The sequence below is a fragment of the Clarias gariepinus genome, chromosome 7 (assembly GCF_024256425.1).
Source record: "Clarias gariepinus isolate MV-2021 ecotype Netherlands chromosome 7, CGAR_prim_01v2, whole genome shotgun sequence".
Lineage (NCBI taxonomy): Eukaryota > Metazoa > Chordata > Actinopteri > Siluriformes > Clariidae > Clarias > Clarias gariepinus.
The window spans coordinates 30,470,442-30,491,884 of NC_071106.1; the positions used below are offsets into that span (position 1 = coordinate 30,470,442).

General features: G+C 40.8%; 1 protein-coding gene across 2 annotated transcripts; it reads right to left on the reverse strand.

The window, feature by feature from the left end:
- Positions 1–401: 401 nt before the first annotated feature.
- Positions 402–19,636, reverse strand: rnpepl1 (arginyl aminopeptidase like 1). Of its 2 annotated transcripts, XR_008360916.1 has the most exons (12): positions 18,783–19,636; positions 14,794–14,934; positions 13,708–13,859; positions 10,986–11,102; positions 9,062–9,297; positions 6,950–7,063; positions 6,696–6,808; positions 3,286–3,394; positions 2,928–3,152; positions 2,695–2,837; positions 1,377–2,610; positions 402–1,220 (listed from the first exon to the last, which is right to left on the reverse strand). XR_008360916.1 is itself a non-coding variant. In XM_053500607.1 (11 exons), the coding sequence occupies exons 1-11, from the start codon at positions 19,242–19,244 to the stop codon at positions 2,344–2,346; spliced, it is 2,079 nt and encodes a 692-aa protein (XP_053356582.1). In that variant the 5' UTR covers positions 19,245–19,636; the 3' UTR covers positions 402–2,343. The 2 variants fall into 2 exon arrangements, 1 of the variants encoding a protein (XP_053356582.1); XM_053500607.1 differs by having other exon boundaries at positions 402–2,610.
- Between the last annotated feature and the right edge of the window lie 1,807 nt (positions 19,637–21,443).

Sequence of the window (21,443 nt, forward strand, 5' to 3'; positions counted from 1 at the left end):
TTATGGCGTTTATTTTCTATAAAACAGAAACCAAACCAGGATTCGCTTGGCTTACGAAGGCCACTGAAGTTTGATATTGAGCCATACACACATGCGCACACACACTCACACACAATTTCAGCTCACAACCATCCATTCACCCAATAGCACCCATTTCCTTAGCTAAATCTAACTCAACCCACCCCTTTTTATAGTTACTGTACTGCATTTATTTTGCATTGCTCTCTTCTGAAAATAATAATTTAAGAAAAAAAAAGAGAAAGAAAAATCCAAATGGGGCAGTGGAAAAAATGTTGACAGGATAATTTGTTACATCATCACAACATTAAAAATAAAGTGGTAACCCAACATCCCAATCTCGTTTAATCTTTTAACATACAAACTTTTTCTTAAAAAAAAAAAAAAAAAAAAGATGAAACGAATGATCACAGAATAATAAAGAACAGAAAGATAAACAGAATGTGCATGATGATAATGAAACCTGCAAAGGATTTCTCTCCAACACTGACATCACAACGTCTCAAATATGGCTTCAGGCATAAACGCAGACGCTGGTCGTTTTGGTCAGCCATATTTGCGTTGAGCGTTGAAAGCTCGCAATCAAAGGCACTGACGTGTTTCCGGCACTGACACACCTGAGGGTCGAATCGAGGTAAACTAAGGGAGAAATCCAACACACCAGTCAAGATGAGAGAGAGAGAGAGAGAGAGAGAGTGAGGTTTTTTTTGTTTTCAATTTGCATTTAAGGCATCGTCCTGATGAGGGAAGTTTGGGAGTCATTCGAGATTCCTCTGAAATATGACTTAATGTGTTTAACGCGACTCTTCTGATCCTTTGGCCAAAAATGAATTTTCACATTAACGCAAACATCAGAGCATGATCGCTTTTCCCTCCCTTAGACTTGCACGGGAGCTTTCAGACTCAATGATCACAGTTGTACTTCAACGCAAATCGGTTGACTTAATAAAATCGTTTGTGAACAGTTTGCTAAAATGTCAGAATATTTCATAGCAGAAAATAATTAAATAATAATAATAAAAAAAAAAAAAAAATATGTAATGTACGGTATGTCAGAGTCACTTCCAACCTAAAAATGTATTTAATAATGAAATTCTGAGGAAAACTTAAAGTCATTCATAAGGAATTAATCTTTCCTTGGCATGTTGGTGCTGTGTATTTTTTTTTTCAGTTAAGAGTTTCCTCCTACATTACCCACAATCCTGTTTGACTATCCACTGATCCTAGCGCTGGTTAGACTAAACCTTCGCTTTGTTTCTATTCATAGAGTGTGATGCAGCAATGCATATTTTAGCCCGTTAGTCTTTGCAGCTCCCTCACTCCCTCACCTACTGTATTCATGCACTCTGCTCAGAAACGCGTCAGCTTCGAGATCAAGCTGCTCATCGTTCAGGTAAACACCTCTCACAGGTCCATCTCATGGACAGGAGGTTTTTTGTTTTTTTTAAAGGTAAATTCAGTCATCTCTTGTTAACGTGACACTGAAGGATGTGGGAAACAATGAATGAGAGAAGATAACCAAGCACAAAAACTGACTCTTATTCTATACAAGTCTGAGAGTGTGATAATGTTTGTAGTCGTAAACATCACAACATAATCCCGGGACACCGTGTGATGTCACACAGCATCAACCAACAAATTAGAACTGGAGCTATTAATATTTCAATATAAACCTATTTAACCTATGTGTTTCAGGGTGGAGAATTTGCTCTCCTTTAATTCGGGGTGTGATTTAGGAACGCAGTTCACACGTTTCTCTTGGTATGTATGGGATTTCCTTCTGAAGGAGAAGAAAAAAAAAGAAAAAAAAGAAAGACGACAAAAAAAACAACAACAACTGTACCTTTCATTTTTGGCCAAAGTACACCTTTAATCCATGAGCAGCTTTCACGTGTCATGAGCTGACTTTTAGATCCGGTCTCTGATGACGGAGTCCACTACTCGACAGGTCAGTGTCACGTGTGAGTTTTACACACATCCAGAGGGGTGCATAGGCAGAGTGCATACACACACTCACACACAGACTCACTCACTCACAATCACATTAACATTAACAGGAAACCTACAGATGGCAATCAGTAACTGACACACCCATATGTGCACAAACACACACACATACATTGTGTGTGTTTCATCCTTAAACACTTCTTTACACAAAACCTGAGCAGCTTGAACATGAACATTGAAGGTGCATGTAAAAATCCCAGTGTTGAAGATCCCACATTCACACATCCACACACACAAACACACACACACTCACACACTGACGGGCTGGTCTCCTGCAATGGGTTCTCCACTAGTTCACTTACTCAGCTCTCTAAACCGTCAAGCAGACACGTTGACGTCTAGCAGGGCCATGGTCCCGTTAGCGGCTGAGTCTGGGGGTGGCGACGGAGTAGACTTGGGTGGGCCGACCAGGGCCGGGGTGCTCGAGGCGTTCGCAGCGCTGGTTTGGAATAGAATCTGCTGCAGCGCCTTGCGTAGGTTGGGGTGTAAGCGGTCCTGTGTTTGGTAAAACACCTCGACAGCGAAACACTTCAGAACTCCTCCACACAGGTCCTCGTACAGAGGCACCGTGTACATGCGTGAGGTCTGTGGAGAGGAACGTTACGCTGTAAAATATCCAGAATTATAACAGAGAGCTTGGAGCTGCCATCAGCGCTACATCATACTTACATGTTTGTGCAGGAAACTGCGAACGTGATGCAGATCAGGATAAAAGCTGTTTCTCACTACGACCTGCAGCCAGCGGATCTGCACCTCGGCGTTCATGCCGTCCAGCAGAGCCGAGTAGCAGCTTGATAGGAGGCTCATCACTTCTGCAGAACCGGAAGAACAAAGAACGGGTAATATATGATGGTTCTCCAAAACTAACGACACGTCTCTGCATGCAGGGAGAAAGAGTTCACCTTGTGGCAGAGGCGAGCGGTCCAGGAGTCGGTCCAGGAAGAGGACGGTCTGGAAGGTGCTCCATGTGGAGAGGTCGAAGTCCGCAATGGCTTGGCGGTCAGGTGACTCCGTGACCCAGAGTTCACAGAGGCGCTGGACCGGCCCGGTCAACATGCTGCCGGCGGAGAGATCCGGCTCGCACAGAGGAGGGCCGCACTCGTTCAGCCAGCGCTCGAATTCCAGTCCTGACACAGCAAGAAGAAGAAGAAGAATAAATATTTAATATCTTTCAACATGTTCCCTGGTGGATGAAAATCAGTACTAAAAAGCCAAAGTCTATTGATTGAGGGGAAAAAGCTGAATGTGTGCATGTCTTACCCTCTCGCTGAGCGACACAGCTCTCCTTCAGCTCAGGAAAGAAGCCCAGGAAGAAATCTAGCAGGTCCTGAGCAACCACACTGCTGAACCTGAATTGCTCGATGTAGGCCTACATGAGGAAGAGAATTATTGCTGTGTATATAGTTATAGGCAAGTAAGTGTGTGTGTGTGTGTGTGTGTGTGTGTGTGTGTTCTACAGCTCTCAAGTTTCAATTTCAACCCATTTCGGTGTTAAAAGGTTTTCCCAAGGCTATTTCTACTCATCATGAAGAAATGTTCCCTGAGCATAATCCAACTATACAAATATTACACAAGCTCGCACTAACATATTCATTTACAGTTTCTTTCTTCCCCTCTCAGTTGTCCAACAACAGGAAGCCACAGTAAAGTCTTTGTTCTCTCAGTCCGCTTCTGCATCTAGTTTGAATTTTTCAAGCCTTATTTTTGCCGTCTTTAGCAGTAGTGTTATCTAATTTACACATTCTTACAATTTTCACAATTAACAATTAAAGTCTTTGACATTTTTATAGCTTTTTTACATAATAAATGGATCTGATCTTGACAATCTCACAATCTGGAGGTGCTAAAAAATAATTTATTGTGTGTGTGTGTGTGTGTGTGTGTGTGTGTGTGTGTGTGTGTGTGTGTGTGTGTGTGTGTGTGTGTGCGTGCGCGCGATAGTGGTTGGACAATGAAACTGAAACACTGGCCACTTTAGTGTTGGAGGTTTCATGGCTAAATTTGACCAGCCTGTTGGCCAATCTTCATTAATAGCACATTCCACCAGTAAGAGCAGAGTGTGAAGGTTTAATTATCAGAGTAATAGCACAGTTTTGCTTAAAATATTGCATTGCACACAACATTATAGGTGACGTATCAGAGTTTAAAAGAGGACAAATTGTTGGTGCGCGTTTCGCTGGCGCATCTGTGACCAAGACTGAGACACAAAAGTCTTTGTGATGTATGAGGAGCCACGGTATCCAGGGTAATGTCAGCACACCACCAAAAAGGACAAACCACATCCAATAGGAGTAACCATGGATGCAAGAAGAAACTGTTTGAAAGGGATGTCCAGGTGCTAACCTGGATTGTATCCAAAAAACATAAAACCACAGCTGCCCAACTCACTGCAGAATTAAATAGCACCTCAACTTTCCTGTTTCCACCAAAACTGTTGGTCAGGAGCTCCACAGGGTCAATGTACATGACCGGGCTGCTACAGCCAAAACTCTGGTCATTCGTGCCAATGATAAATGTTGGTTTCAATGGTGCCAGCAGCAAAAATCTTGGACTGTGGACGATGTGAAACATGTATTGTTTTCTGATACAGTAAGTCCACCTTCACTGTCTTTCCCACATCTGGGAGAGTTACGGTTTGAGAAGCCCCAAAGAAGCGGACCAACCAGACTGTTGGATGCCCAGAGTGAAGCATGGGGGGAATTATCCCCCTAATTTTAGTCATCACTAGTGCATCCCGTCACTAGGGGGCTCCCGCATTAAGGCTACTACTACCACTCAGTCAGGAGGGCCGAAGACTGTCACATGTTTCTTCTGAACCACGTGACGCCAGCCGACCGCATCTTTTCGAACTGCTCGCTCACGCACCGTTGGGGGCGGCGTAACACACTCGGAGGATAGCGCTATCCGCCAGGGGCTGCAATATCAAGGCATTCCCTGGGCCCAATACTTGTGCTAGATGCGCCCGTCACTGCCAAGAACTACCAAACTATTCTGGAGGACCATGTGCACCCAATAGTTCAAACATTGTATCCTGAAGTCGGTGACATGTATCAGGGTGATAATGCACCAACATACACAGCAAGACTGGTGACAGAGTGATTTGACGAACATGAAAGTAAAGTTGAACATCTCCCATGGCCTGCACAGTCACCAGATCTAAATATTATTAAGCCACTTTGGGGTGTTTTAAAGGAGCGATCAGGTAGCGACCTGGCCACTATTCTGCAAGAAGACTGGCTCAAAATCCCTCTGGCCACTGAGCAGGACTTGATCTGTCATTCCCAAGACAAATTGATGAGGAGACCCTACACCAGACTAATGAATCACTGTGGTCTAAAACCAGGCGTTTCAGTTTCATTGCATTTCAATGGACAACCTTTTGCTTTGATTAAATCCTTGGCATTGTTTCAATAAGCTTATGCAATGTCACAACATTTAATTCCGTCCTGAGTCACACTGATGAATCAATTTAAATTCTATTTGTATAACGCTTTTAACAATTGTCTTTGTCGCAAAGCAGCTTTACACAATCAAAGGAAATTATGGACATTTGTATAAAATGTGATTGTGTATAAATCAAAATGAGCAGATGATGGGGGTCAGAGTGCTGCATGAAGCCTGCTTAAGCTTATCCCAAGGATTCTCACTGGGTTAAGGTCTGGACTCTGCATGTGTACAATTATGTCTCGTGCTGCCTTTGACGGTTTGAGGCTGATGAATCCTGGCACCATTATATTGGAATATGTGTGTGATTAGGCAAGAAAAAAAAAATCCGTCGGTAGAAAACCCTGGTCATTCAATCTTTTCAATTCGTCAGCTGACTTCATTAGATTGCCACATAACATTGCTGAACCTAAACCTGACCGACTGAGGCAACCCCAGATCATAACACTTCCCCTACAGGCTAGAACAGTTGGTGTCTGACCGTGCCCATCACTTTGGAACAGGATAAATCTGGATATTATCAAACTACATGACATTGGACTACATTGTTTTCCAAAGAAAAACACAAATTTCTCTGAATAGAAAGAAATAGCAAAAGAATAAGACATGCTGCCATTGTCAGAGTTAGAAATGATGATTTTGATGGAAATTATGAAAGTCTTCTTCAAACTTCGCCTTAAGAAAGGAAGAAAAAAAAAACACCCTTTGCAGCAATTACGACCTGGTAGACATTCTAGCTGTTAGTTTCTCAATATATGAGACACTGATAAGATTTCAGCTCATGCTTCCTGGAGCATCTCCCACAAGATGGATGGGCCTGATGGAGTCTTCATCCGCACCATACGGGCAAGCTGCTCCCACGACACCTCAATAGGGATCAGATCTGAAAACTGTGCTAGCCGCTCCATTACAGTCAGAACTTCAGCTAACTTTAATTGTTAGTGTAATGGATAAAATTGATTGTGAATGAACTTTTAAGCTGTAGTCTATCTTCTGACACGGTTGATTAGGAAATGAGAAGCTACTGACATCAGTTAGGGTTAAATAAAAAAAACTGATAGGGTTGCGAACTGCAGAAATTTTTCAAGTTGAAGGCTTTTAACAATTAGCTTCAATAAATCCCGGTGGTAACATTTTTTTTTTCTTTTTTTACACATAAATATGTAAAAATTTGAAACTGTATGGTGAGAAGCGTAATCGTCGTGTTTTGCTCTCATTGTACTTACTTTGAGGAAAGTGTCGAATCTTTTGATGTCCCCGCATAGCTGCGAGAGGTAAGAGACAAAGCAAAAGCCTTTCTCATAGGTGAACAGGTTCATCAGACTGCTGGGATTAACCCCTGAGGTAAAGAGACAAGAGGACACAGCGAATTATTTACATAACTGATAAAAATTTAAAAAACGGCAAAAGTTGTTTTGGAGCGAAATGGGTACAAATTAAAGAAACTCCCGAGGTGGAGGGTGTGTACGAGGTGAGTCACCTGGCTCAAACTTGGCTTGCAGCTTGCTCACTGGATTGTTGTCTCCAAGAAGACGCATTTGTCTGTGCAGCGCGTCCAAACGAAAGACAGTCTCCAGACAGGTTAGGGCTTCGCCTGCAAAAACGAAAAGACCAAATTACTGAAAAAAGGATACACTATTAGTAGCTACCACATGCTCTTATATTCTTTACCGTCGCAGGTAAACACTTGTGACTCTTTCTGTGCTTAGAAATATACAATGAGTAACACTCTAGATGTATTGTGGAACAGCTCGGAGGAATTTTTTTTTTTGCAAATGCTCCCCTTTCCCCAAATGTGTTTATTTGCATACAGACAGACACAATGTATGCAAAAGGTCAACAGTAAGAAAGCATTCTACAGGGTACAGGGTTTCCCAAAGGTCTCCATGCAGATTTATACATAACGTTAGCACTCATTAACACTGATCATCATTTATCATGGACACCCAAGGCTCATTTATGCCTATGGAGAGCATACTCTGGTCCGATCTCACAGAAATGCCCACGCGACAAAAAAAAATTTAATGCTGGCCACGATAGAAAGGCACCACAGCTCACCAAGACTATTTTATATATATATATATATATATATATATATATATATATATATATATATATATATATATATAATGTGTGAAGGCCATAATGCAGTTGGAAAACATATCACAAAAAATATTTAAAGCAATCTATTCAACTCCAATTGCACGCATAACACCAGACATGTTAACACATTATGAATGATAAATAAATGTCATTAATAAAGTCATAAATAAATGCCAATGATGGATAGAATGTTTTTTTTTTTTTTTTAAATAAAGCTACCTTTTGCTAAAAAGAGATGTTTGGAGATATTTGGCACACTCTGTAGAGAGTGAGAGCAATGTATGTGGATATACAGAATAAAAGGATTAATTTATCAAGCTTCATCAACAAAGAACAGGTACTCAACAGTGGGATTAAATGCAGGATCTGGGACTTTTCCTAATCCCTGTTTTAAATATTTAGGCTGTTTTAGGGATTTGCTCTGCCACCTCATAGAGTTGAGGGTTCGAATCTTCCCTGGTCTGTGTACGAGTCGAGTCTGCATGTGGATTTTGTCCGGGTGCTCCGGATTTGGCTCCAGTGTTGGAAGTTGTCTTGTGATTCGGCATTTCTGTAGTGTATAACCAAGTGTGTGAGTGTGTGTAGGTTGGGAGAGCTCGCTAATGTGCTTTGTCTTTTAGAGATTTTGTACACATCACTACAGGCAGTCCCTTAGTCACAAACATTCGTAAGTCGGATTAGTTCTCAAGTCTGACAAAGTGAGTCTTATACGCCTCTGACATGAATATAAAATGTAAAGCATACTAATCCTCTTGACTAAATCTCTGTCCCCTTTCCCCACACTACCATTATGCGGCCAGTAACCGCGCCTAAGGAAATAAAACTCAATAAAATCTGAAACCTATCAGCGTCAAGGGGAATCCTCAACGCCATTCTTTCTGAAAGCTGTTTTCCACTGTATTGGACTGTAAACTCTTTTGTTGAGGATTTTCTGAAAATAGGATTATTCACCTTCAGGACAGCTTTACAGGACAGCCATTTTGTATCTGAAACTGGTGAGGCCGACTTATCCGCACCCCCACATGCACATACAGTACATATATACAATATACCGAGCTTTGGACATTTTATACATTCACTTACACACTAAAAATATTGCATATAATTGTAAATAGCGTCTGGTGCACTGCAGTGTTTATTTTTTGGACAATTCATGTGAGCTACTTCCGTGATTTGTTCGCATCTACGAATGTCCGTAGAACCGCGATCCGTTCGTATCTGCGAAAGTTCTGCATAACTCGCATGTTTATAAGTCGGGGACTACCTGTAAATGTAAACTAAGTGTGTGTTTATGAGTGTGATCATTTACGAATGATGGGTACGAAGAAAATCAGCGACACTGAAAGTATTTTGTGTGGCTCGGGCATTGAAAACCTTTACAGTGCAGCTTTACTTAAAGCTTGATAAATTAGGCCTGAATGAGATACAGTACTGGTGTTTTCCTGTACACAGAGGAGATCTGTGCTGTGTGTTTTGTATCTGCGTGTACCATAAACCTCTGTAGTGATGCGTCTCTGTGCGTACGTGGCTAATCCCTCACTGAGCCACATCTCCTCCCAGGTGGCGTTGGTGACGGCGTTTCCGAACCAGCCGTGAGAGATCTCGTGAATCACGTCAATTAGCAAGAACTCCTGACTCTCCAGAATGGAGGAGATGATGAAAGTGAGACATGGGTTCTCCATCGCAACGATAGGAAACGAAGGAGGGAGGAAAACAATGTCGTACCTGTGGAGGGAAAATATTCAAAAACAAATGTTTAATCTCGACACTCTGGGCTGTGTAATTCATGTTTAATTAGGCCTGAAACAACTGCGTCAACAAAAGCGGAACAAAATCAATGATCTTCCATTAACAGTTGTTTTTTTTATATATAATATCAATTATAGTGGAACAGTGGTAGCTTAATGTCATTGTTTGTCTTAGTTAAGGTAAATATTTCCTTAGAAATGTTTTCTAATTCAAGTCAAACCGGGACTGGTGGGAAGTAAAGTACAGTGATGAGACTGTGCGAACATTGTAAAGAATTTTTGTACACTTTGTACACTAGTAAGATTTCTCAGTATCCCGGAGCCATGATTGGACTGCCTGCTTCATGTCTAAAACACTGGCCTCCCAGGAACTCCTTCAAAAGCCCAAACATGTGGGAATGGCTTGGAGCGAAGTCGGGGGATGTGACAATAACTTCCAGCCAAGTTCCCGTAACGTGCAAGTGGTGTCGGTGAATGAACGTGTGTGTGTGTGTGTGTGTGTGTGTGCAGTTTTCACAGACAGATGCATCTCTTCTGCGACAAGTTATCCACCGATTTTCAAGGAGAAGGCATTCCACTTGGGCAGTGGGCGTTCTTTAAAACATCTGCGTCATCAAAATGCTTTACTGTGATTAAGAGTCTCATCACCGCTCATGATATTTATTATATTTAAAAGTGATCCAACAAATCAATTGATGAATTAATGATCAAATAATTATCAAAATAAGTTGATAACTAAATACTTTCTTCTTTTTTTTATGACCACAGCAGCTTCTGCAGCTATATTCATGATGAGAGTCAGTTTTTGTTATTCAATATTTAGACTAGTTAATTTGTTTTAGATTTTTTTTTTATTACTTTAAAAACTAAATTTGAATTTGCTTGTTAATTTTTTTTTAAGTTCCTCACAAAAGTAAAAGTATTACAATTAAATCAGGTATGTTTGATGGACAGAAGGGTTCTGCACGATGAACACTGTGCTGGATTTTCTCCAGATGGTAAAAATGTGTGCGTAGCTTTTGAGTGTCCTATTCTGGATCTTGCATAAATGACTCGATCTCAACAATTATTAAAAGGAAATGTTTTGATCCGACATCGGGATTTATTTGATAACTAAATTAAATAACAAAAGAGCAACACGTTTTTTTTTTTTAACCATATATCTCAAACAACGCTGCGTCATTCTTTAAAAGGAGACGATTTACAAGCAGACGATGCCTTATTTGTAGTTTGTGGTCACCACTTGCTCTGTGCAACAGGCGCAGTTGAAGGCCGCTGTGGTTTGACATTTTTGCTGTGTAGCCACTACAATGAGAAAGAACACCGCTTCGCTACAGGCGCAGTTTAGCAGCGTGCAGTTTAAGATTAAAGTTAAAATTATTTCCACCATTTGTCTTAATGATCCAGAATCTACCTGATGTCATAACTAACACTGTGTTCTATTATTCAAGTAAAGTGTGTTATGGTATTATTTTAGACTTTTGCAGTCCTAGCTCATGAATATACAGGAACGCAGCACTTCATTGTGTCATGGTTATTAATAGCCTTTTATTTCTCGCCAGCATGTCAAAGGATTAATGCACACACACACACACACACACACACACACACACACACACACAAGTGTTGAGTTTTAGAGTGATAGACAAACAGACGCTCACTCACCTGCCCCACACATAAGGGCCAAAGAGCTGCTCGGCTACGTCAAGGCAGCGCTCCACGCTGCCTCCCAGCTTACTGACCGCAGAGGTCAGGAGACAAGGCTCGGCCCATACGCGGCTCCTGTGCGCGCGCACACACACACACACACATGCATGCATGGGTTCAAAGTTTTACAGTATATTTATATTAACATTGGACAAGTACAATAAGTGTACTCTGAAACTCTGACTATTTTTTATAGTCTTTTAGACATTTGCAACAAATGCCGAATAAGAAAAATAAATATCCACGCTCCTATAAAATGTATCTGAAAAAGTTCTATTAAAAATGAAAGATGATGTAATATATACAGAGTGTGACTGAGCAGCAACAACAACAAAAAAGCACTAACGGAACAATGTTACAGTCTTGTGCCAAACTTTGCACACCCGGGTGTGTGTGTGGTTTTTTTGTTTTGTTTTTTTCCATCATCATCATGATCAAAAGACTGTTATTTAAATGATATGACGGGAAAAAATTGCTCCATTATACCAGGAAACAGATCAAACTAAGTGAGTGTTAGAACATAACTACTTAATGAAAACATAATAACAAAATAATCAGTAAAAACAAAAAAGTTCCTTTTCTGTATGCGATTCATTTTATAAATCCTGAAATAAGCTGTATGTAACGAATGAAACACAAAAGGGTGTGTCGTTATAAGAAAATTACCCATGACCTCACCATAATAAAAAAAATTAAATGAATAAACTGTTTTTAGAACACTATAGAGCACATCAAATCAACACCGTGACAAAGTTCTACACAACACAGTCGTGTATCATGAACACATTTGACATTTATATTCAGTCATTTGGCAGACGCTCTTATCCAGAGAGATGTAAAAAGTGCTTTCATTTACCATCTTTGGACAGATTCTTACACTGGGTTACTAACTAAAAACCAGTTGGGAATATTTTATTATTATTATTTATTCCTTTAAACTGATTACCCCAAATACTGAAGACAGATTCGTCTTTAGTCATTATGTAAAGATTGCCTGAGACTTTCAGAGAAATATCCCATAGAACATCCCTTTCAAGATCAAAGGACTATGGTCCAAATGCAACTCTGTCTAGAAAAGAAAGGTCTGTCCATCAAAACTCAGTAACCAGGTGAGAAGGACACTAGAGCCAGACAAACAACCAAGAGGACGAGGGTTACTCCTAAGTAGCTTAAAATCTTAAATCTTTATTTCCCTCTATAATCCCCTGCCACACTAATGCATGTGCCCCAGTGTTTCACTAGTGCTTTGATACCATGAAGGTAGAAAGTTTTCTCAGTATGCTGGAGCTATAATCTGGCCTCCCAGGAACTCCTTTAAGGCCCTAAATGAGGGATGTGGCAATGACTCCCATCTGAGTTCCTGTAACGTGCAAGTGGTGTTGGTGAATGACTGTGTGTACAGTTCCCACAGATAAATGTGTCTTTTCCACAATTTGGTGACAAGTTACCTGTTGATTTTCAAGCACATGGTGTTGCACTTGCTAAATACTCATGGGAACGACTGCAGTGGGCTCCGAGCCACCTCGACATACGGCCTTCTTTAAAACGCTTTCACCATTCAAATGTTTTTATTGTCGCTAAGAATCTTATCTTGAAGTCTTCTGTAAATGTCATGGGGTCATTTCACGCCTTCATTCATTACAAGTCCCGATTTGACTTGAACGCCCCTCGAATATAATACCAAGTCCATTTTAGTTCCACCAAAATGTGGGAGAAAAACAAACTTAAAAGAGGATTTTTATACAAGCCACTGTATTCATCTAAATCTCCAGCTTTGGATTTAAAATATTTAAGCAACACATTTTTTTCACAAAGACCTGCAAATTACACAATCTTTGCTTAAAGCGAAATCACTTTTATTTATTTACATGCACACAACATAATGTTTGATGTTCAACTAAGGCTTTAAATCCCGCTGAGATATGATCATGTAAAAGCAACAGTTCCAGACCGACACTGGATGAAGGATTAACATTGGATCTGATCCTCACAATCAGGCTGTTTGCAATTTTGTCAGCAACTTCTGGCTGCATTTATTCCCATCCTGCATCCGTGAGCTGTTTACTAAGCTATGAAAGGTACCTGGCTGATAAACAACGTTGTAAACTGCTCTAAAAGCTTGTTAAATCTTAAACTATCAGTATCCTTTGTATACAGCTATAAAGAAGAGCCTAGAGGACAATTTTTTTTAATAATAGTGTTATTACTGCGGGAAGACTGCAAAGCACCAACAACGTAGTCTCATGTCGCAAAAAAAGGCTGATTGTGTTTTTGTGTGTGGTTTTTGTTTTGAGATACAGAAAAACCTATTATGTGGGTCAACATAAAGGTGTGTCACATAGTCTGTTTATGCTCGACTGTGGTAAAAGGGAAGTGAAAATCCTAATACTATATTGTGCCAACTAAAGAATTGTGTGATACCATGGAGAACAATCTTCAATTCTACTGATTCTGCTTATAATGTGGCAGCAGTGTTGGCCTTAAAGGGTCTACAAATATTATATTCGCTATATTATCATCCCACCCAATTAAACTCGTGCATTAGATTATGGTTTGGTTCACTTTTCACATCAGAGCAAGTGCCTTGGCAATAGCCCAATTATGTATCTTTTGCTTCTTTTAGTTCATAATCAATCTCCAATCTCTTCACACACACACACACACACACACACACACACACCTGGGCCCGATGTCAGCGTGTTGGAGATCTCCAGCCACCAGGGCCACCAAATAGGCAGGAACAGGGTACTCCATAGAGAACTGGAACAGCCGGTCCTGCTTAGAGTAGACGCTCCTGGAGGCACTCATTAGCACCGTCACTCCATCTGGAACCTGCCAGACAACACACACCACACACCACACAACAATAAGCTGAGAGGAAAGGACTTAGAAACTGGGAACACTTCCACAAAAGGGAAAAAAGTTAGAAGAGTAAGAACGAATGAGAAACCTGCCGCATCAAGAAAGTGAAACTCGTGGTGTGGTTTCATGGGGGGAAAAAATATACAGTTATGGTATAAAAGGAATAAAAAAAAAATTCAGGGTGTGCCATTATGAGTGTGTTTCATTGGAACCACCTTGAAACTCCAGTAACAGCCTTCTTAAAGTGTTTTGCTCACTCATTTACTCACTCATCGTCTATCCTGCTTGGATATATTTTAGAGTGCAGCTTGTACAGGATAGATTTACCATCCTCTGAAAAGAACCTGACATACAGCCATTATTGTGCAAATAGTCGGCAACAAAAGTGAGTACAGCCTAAGTGATAATGGGTGTCCCTCTTTAACCATTCAAAGTCCCATGTCCTTGTGTGTGTCAGTGGCCGAGTGTGTCTCCAGACCTGAACCCTATTGAGCACCTGTGGGGCGTCCTCATGCGGAAGGTGACGAAGCGCCGTGTGTCTAACATCCAGCAGCTCCGTGATATCATTATGTAGAAGTGGAAGAGGATCCCAGCAACAATCAACAATGTGCAGCTCTGATGAATTCCAGGCCCAGAAGGATTAACAATGGTGCTCACACTTTGGACACCGTTTTGACATGTTCGCTTGGGGTGTACTCATTTTCCTTGTCAGTTCTGTACAGTAAAGTCTGCATGTTACGTTATTGTTAGAGGACAGTGAATCTGTAGCGCTATACAAGCTGCACATTGTCTACTCTAAAGTATGTCCAAATTTCTATAGCACTGTCCCTTGAGAACGACTTTGTGAGAACTATGATCATATTGAACTGGTATGACCCGAGTATTAAACGTGACCCAGACTCACCCTGATGGTCGCTGAGTAGGTACTTTTCACAGCCGGGGTGTCAAAGCAGGGGAAAAAGGAACGATTGCACACGGAATGACCCTGAGTGAAGACCAGCGGCCGCGTCTGACCGCATGTTAGCTCCGTGTCCAACCACCAGATCTGTGGAAGGTCAGGGAAACAACAACAAAAAAAAAAGATCAGACATTTGTAAAACAGATTTTCATCATTTTTATTACTTCATTTAAATTTAAATCAGCCTAAAACATGTTTGGTTTTAACATTTTGCTATGAACCACTTTAATTTAAACAGAATGGGGTTAAAAATGTCATTATTTTAAATCTAGGTTATTTTTTTGTTTATATATAATAGTCTTTTTTTATTTAATATAAGATTGCAAAACCAAAAAACTTCAAACACAACAAACTGAGCCAAAGTTTTACTTTCACCATATTCATGTGTTTCTAGGAAAGAGAAAGAGAACACGTAGTGTTTGCACTGGTGCTCATTTGGAATCAACCTTTTTTTTATGTTTCCTGATTGCACAACTCTTATCCAGCCTAACTCTGGGACTGACCCTGAAAAAAAAAAAAAAAAGAAGAAAAAAAACTTGTCTCCCTAGGAATGTGCTCATGTCATGAAAAAAGGCCTGGTTCTGAGAAAATCACTAAAAGGAAGCCGTCGGTCCATGCAACTCGTTGACGTCAACAACCTTGTACTGGCATTTGTGCGAGAGCATCAAAGTGACACGAAGCAGAAAAATAAGAAACACCCCTCAGATACAGAAATGAGAAGTGAAAAAGAAGTGGAATATTAGATCTCAGTGAGAGTCACTCTTCTGGTTAAGAGATTCTGTCAGCTATATTTAGTCCAGGGATGAAATTCTGCCTTCGCTGATACGCTCTGTAAACAATAGTCACGTGCCACATGGTAACTGCAAGCCTAAATGCCATTTTGTCAAGCAAACACCTGCCTCTGCTTTGACCAGCCGTGTCTAACTAGAGATTAATCCAGCACAGTTTTTTTCTGAACTTTTACACAAACTGAACCTGATCATAAACAGATAAGGCGTGTCTGATTTAGTTTTATATTAAGACTGTTTAATCCTTGTAATATGGAATTTTCTAATATTCACGCCATTAAATCATGCTCTATTTCACAATTCATTCAGTTAAGTATGGGCTGCTTTATATGCAGCACTGCAAGACGAAACATTTTCAATTATCAACAAGGGTGTTCCAACATTTTTGCAAATCCAGTCTCCTTGGGCTCAGTGCCCATGCTTAAAAATGTCATATCTTTAATGCTCTTAAAAGCACTCTCTTTATATTGAAGCCCCAGATACCGTCACACTCACTTATCACTTGTTTAAATGTGAGGTGTTCAAGTCAAACCGGGACTTTATTTCTTTACATAATCCCCTGCTACACCAACGCATTTATCTAAGCATTTCACCAGTGCTTAGATACTATCAAGATAGTTGGATACATTAAGGAAGTTGATGCGCCGGGACACCTTAGCTAAGACCGTCTTCTTGAAAAAGTCTGCATCATTCAAATATTTTACTGTGGCTAAGAGTCTCAGTCTTCTGTAAATGTGAATCTTTTTTTTTTGTTTTTTTTTGGGTTTTCATCACAAGTCCTGGTGTAAATTGAACGCCCCTTTGTAACACTTGAATATTCTCAAGCATAACCTCTTCATAAAGCTACAAGAGGAATTAAACTAATCAAGTTAATTACAAACTGTTTTTTTTGTTGAGTTAATTTGCATGTAATTGCTGGAACTGAGTACTGAAAAGGTGCGAGATGTTCCAGGACACCAGAACATAATATAAGCAATACCACAGAGATGTTGTGCTAAATATCGGTACGGCTGTAGGTAACACAGTCATGCTGATGTCCAATACAGCCGTGTGATTGCGAGTGTGACTCATTTCACTTTTTGTATCGACTTCTGAAACAGGAAATTCACATCATGTTTATAGTCATATCATAAATGACATTTCAGACATAATATTTCTCTTTTAACCGTCGTTTCAAGCCACAGAGGGTGGGAATTTCATATTTGAATTTGGAACTTGTGCAGAATTTCTTTTAATCACAATTTTCTTTTTTTACATTTAATTACATTTCATTTATGTTTTACAAGAGGCTTTTGTTGTGCTATACAAGTACTGAATTCTACTGTTTACGAGGCTAAAAAAATTATTTTGAAACAGCTACTTGTCACTAAAATAAGCTTTCTGGTAAAAAAAAAATAAAAAAAAAGGTTATATTAAATGAATGATTAAAATTTGTTCATTTAAAGTTAAGTGATGAAGGGTTTAAAGATTTTTAAATGATTCAGTTATTTTTCTTAAATGATAAAGATTGTCAAGTCAAAGGGTCAAGGGGGCAATAAATAACCACATTGGCCAAATTATTATTTTAACCAGTTCTGTAATACTGGATATCATCACTCTTGGAATGCCACTTGTCCAATAAAAACAGTGGACTGAAACTAACAGTAGTATAATATATTAACAGTCTCGTTGCACCCAGTGCCCTGAAACAAGGGTCTAACATGATATGGCACCTCTAAAGCAGACACAGCTTAAACCCTAACCAACAGCTTAAACCCTATAAATGTTAAGCCTTAACGCTTCATATTTAACAGAGTCCTGACGGTAGCTTACATTTTGTTTTATTAATATGTCCTATACCCCGTACTTTAAATAAAATACACCAGCAGTGGACTTTTCTCAGCACAGCAGGTCCACTGACACAATCATACAGAAAGAAGTGTGTGAAGCGCAGCAATGTCGTGAAAATATTTACACACCTCAGTGTTGGTGCTCGGCTCACACAGATGTGCGTGCAAATGCACAAGACTTCCTGTGTCAATGATGTGCTCAAATTGGTCCACTACTCAAATAATAACTGCTCAGCTGTGGACGCATGTACGCGCGGTCGTCCCTTTCCACTGACAAATTTTAAAGTGTATACATGCTTAATTCTGAGTTACAGGTTCCCAACCCTGAAGCAGTTACTGGAGTACCCATTCTCTGATGCCTCTGATGCATTTTTTTTAATATTACAATTATTTACATTTAAGCATCTGGAGGACGCTGTTATCCAGAGCGACTTACAGAAGTGCTTTGAATTTTACGTAATTAAATATATCCTTGCAGTGGTTCACTAGGTCACTAACTAGAGGTACCATCAGTCAAACACTGTTGGGAAAGGTTTTTTTTGTGTGGGTGTGTGTGTAACCCAAAGATCTAAAAAACGGATAGATCTTAAAGATTGCCAGTGATATTAATAGTAATAGGCAGCATGATATTAAGATCGCCTTGCACATCCAGTGTCTCGGGTTCGATTCCCGCCTCAGGGTCTGTGTGCGTGGGGTTTGCCTGCTCTCCCTATGCTTGGTGGGTTTCCTCCTCGTACTCTGGTTTCCTCCCACAGTCCAAAGACATATTGATTAGTCTAACTCCATCCATCCATCCAGGAACCTCTGAGGTCTAACTAGGGACCGTGGAGGCCAATGGTGACCATTTATTCCCATTTTTACAACCGTGGTAGGAGACAAGTCTAACTGGTAATCATTGATGGCCTCTACTGTCCCTAGATGGACTACAGAAGGTGCTAGATGGGTGGACGGATGGATTAATAGTAATAGTAGGTCTTTATGTGTTATATAATGTGTACACATGGGTACAAATGTACAGGGTCAGGCGTGATACGGTACCCCTGGAGCAAATAGGGTTACGGTTAAAGAGCCGACAGCTCGAACCCCTGAGAAGCCAAAAACGTTTAAAAGACTGCAAGACTAAGTAACCCCCCCCCCCCCCCCCCCATGTCTCTCAGGGACATTCTGTCAAATTGTTTTGTAAGTCAAATGTGGCAGAAAAAAAAAAGACACTCAGCTGTGAGGAGACCATCACTTGGAAGCCATCATTAAGAACCTGTACCCAACCCCCCCCAAACAGATTATTAGGAAGAGCTTGTAGGACACTGGTGGACATTACCGCAGGTCCCTCTGTAGTGGTGTAGTGGACGGTGACCCGGAAGGGCCGGTGTGGCCGGATGGCGGCGGCGGGGAGCGCGATGCGGAGCGAGGAGCCGTAGTCAGTGAAAGGCTCGAGGTTGTAGTTGAGAGAGAAGACGATATCCGGGGACCCGGACGCGCCCGGGACCTTACAGTCCACAGAGTGGATCAGCAGAGACGGGTGAACGTCCAGCACGAGCGCCTGCACGCCGGACTGCAGCGTCGCGAGCTCGAGCACCTGCCAGCCGGTGATGCGCTTCAGGCCGAAGTTGACGCGCAGGTCCAGGTGGAAGTGGCGCAGGGAGAAGCTGTGGAAGTTGGACGCCGAGGCGACGTCAACCAGCCGGCAGCGTCCGAGCGCCCGAGCTCCGTCGCGAGCTTTCCCAGGCACCGGCAGCGCCTTCCGGCAGCAGCAGCACAGCGCCGCGTTCAGCTCGGCCATGGCAACCGCCGGGTCAGGGGGGGAAAAAAACCAAGAGTACAAAAAAAAAAGTTCTCAAAAGCGAAACAGGACGAAGCTCTCAAACACGCAGCGTCTACAAGTGTGACATGGCTGATTTATTGTTATTATTTTTATTTTTCAAGGAAAGTTTTCAACTGGATTGAGAATTATTCCAGCCCAGGGAAGAGAAGAGTAGAGATAAGCAAGAAGCAAAGCAAAAACATCTACGTAAAATCCATCGGTGCCGCCGATAACACACAGTTCATCACTCCATCCTCCATTAAAAACAGAAATACTACAGCTTTCTCAGTAACCCGTCTGTGGGGGGAAACTAATGTAAAAGCGCACCGCCGTGAAGCCGAGCGACTCCACTGCGCGCTGAGAGACTCCCTTTACAAAACAGGAAGTGAAAACAAGGAGGAGGAGGAAATCGCACGGACAAACGCAAAGTTTTGGAAGAACTAGAGGGCGCTGTGGAGCCTGAGACTCGCTCCCGAGCGTTCACTTCACATTTCTCATTAACGATTTCAACACAATGTCAGAAATTTGAACATAAAAAGTTATTACTGATTGTTTATTAAGTATATTTTATCGAACCGAGTCTCTGAAATGAATGTCAGGGCGTTGCAGAGTTTTACTTCCGGTTGTAATTCAGATGATATGTTTACATTAAAGATGTATTCAGCTTGTTCAGTGTTTACACTGTGTAATATTTGTGTATATGCAATATATATATATATATATATATATATATATATATATATATATATATATATATATATATATATGAAATGCTATGATTGTCAGTGTATTAAATAAATACGGTACTGACATGTAAAAGTTGTATTTTGGTGTCGAAATGCCCATGAGTCACAGCATTAGCACGAAACCAGAAGTTCTGCTTAAGATTAATTTATGTGATTTATAATTTAATGAAGAAGTGTTTGGTTTCACTTTATGTCTCTTTACAGAATCTGATTATTAGTATTAAAATTAATGAATCAAAACAGTTTATACTACAAGACCCAAGCCAGGAATCAGACTTTCGACCCTGGAGGTGCAAGGCCACGGTGCTATCCACCACCTATATATACAATGGTCCTGGTACTCTGGTTTCCTCCGACAGTCCAAAGACATTCAGATTGGGTTAATCAGCAGTCCCGAATTGCCTGTAGTGTATGTGTCTTGTGATGGACTGGCACCCTGTCCAGGTGTGTACCCCACCTTGTGCCCTAAGTCTCCTGGGACTCTCCTCTATACGTCTATACTCATCCTCATTATAGGGGATGAAAGTATTTTCAAACACAACCACTCATCATCATCCTCTATACCGCTTTATCCTGTATTCAGGGTCGCAGGGGGCCTGGAGCCTATCCCAGGAGACTTAGGGCACGAGGAGGGGCACACCCTGCATGGGTGCCAATCCATCTCAGGGCACACACTTACACACTCATTCACAGACTACAAGCAATTTGGGAACACCAATTAGCCTAATCTGCAGGTCTTTGGAGGTCTGTGTGAGGAAATTGGAGTACCCAGAGGAAACCCACCAAAAACAAGGAGAACATACAAACTCCATGCACACAGAGACAGGAATCAAGCCTGGCTGGGAATCAAACCCAGACACTGGAGATACAAGGGAACATTGCTAACCACTACACCACTGAGATAGAGAGAATTTGATACTGTATGCTTGTGTCTTTGTTTCAACTACGTCAGCCAATGTTTGTTCCTCAAATATTAGAATGAGCATTAGTCACATTACTAGGTATGACTTTCGGAAACATTGACAACATTTTTGACTATTCAAGAAACTTATTTAATTAATGAACACATAATTTTGGGGGATTTGTCATGTCATATTAATTGTCTTAACCAAATTCAGCCATTGAAATGATTATACGTTTATCGTGTTTATTACTGTCATAAAGCAGCTTTACATAATTTGAAATATATATCAAAATAAATTAGAACATATATGTAAAAAGTATAGATCATAATCATCAGATTGTCCCTGATGAGCAAGTCCATCCTCAGTTGGGATACACTGTAATATACTCATTCCAATATTGCTGTGTTTAAACAACAGGTTTATATTTTTACACTCATACTAATGTGTTACTATTGCTATAGTAACAATTCAAACACAATGACCTGTAGGGTAAACATGACGCATTATCTGATATTAATGATAATGAG

What these genes read in the sequence shown, in the direction of transcription:
- rnpepl1 (XM_053500607.1), bottom strand. Translation starts at nt 19,244, where the DNA reads ATGGCCGAGCTGAACGCGGCGCTGTGCTGCTGCTGCCGGAAGGCGCTG. An exon ending in GGCCCTTATGTGTGGGGCAG is followed by an intron (nt 9,298 to 10,985) that starts GTGAGTGAGCGT and finishes TTCCCTCCACAG; the next exon opens with GTACGACATTGTTTTCCTCC. An exon ending in GATTCGACACTTTCCTCAAA is followed by an intron (nt 3,395 to 6,695) that starts GTAAGTACAATG and finishes TTCCTCATGTAG; the next exon opens with GCCTACATCGAGCAATTCAG.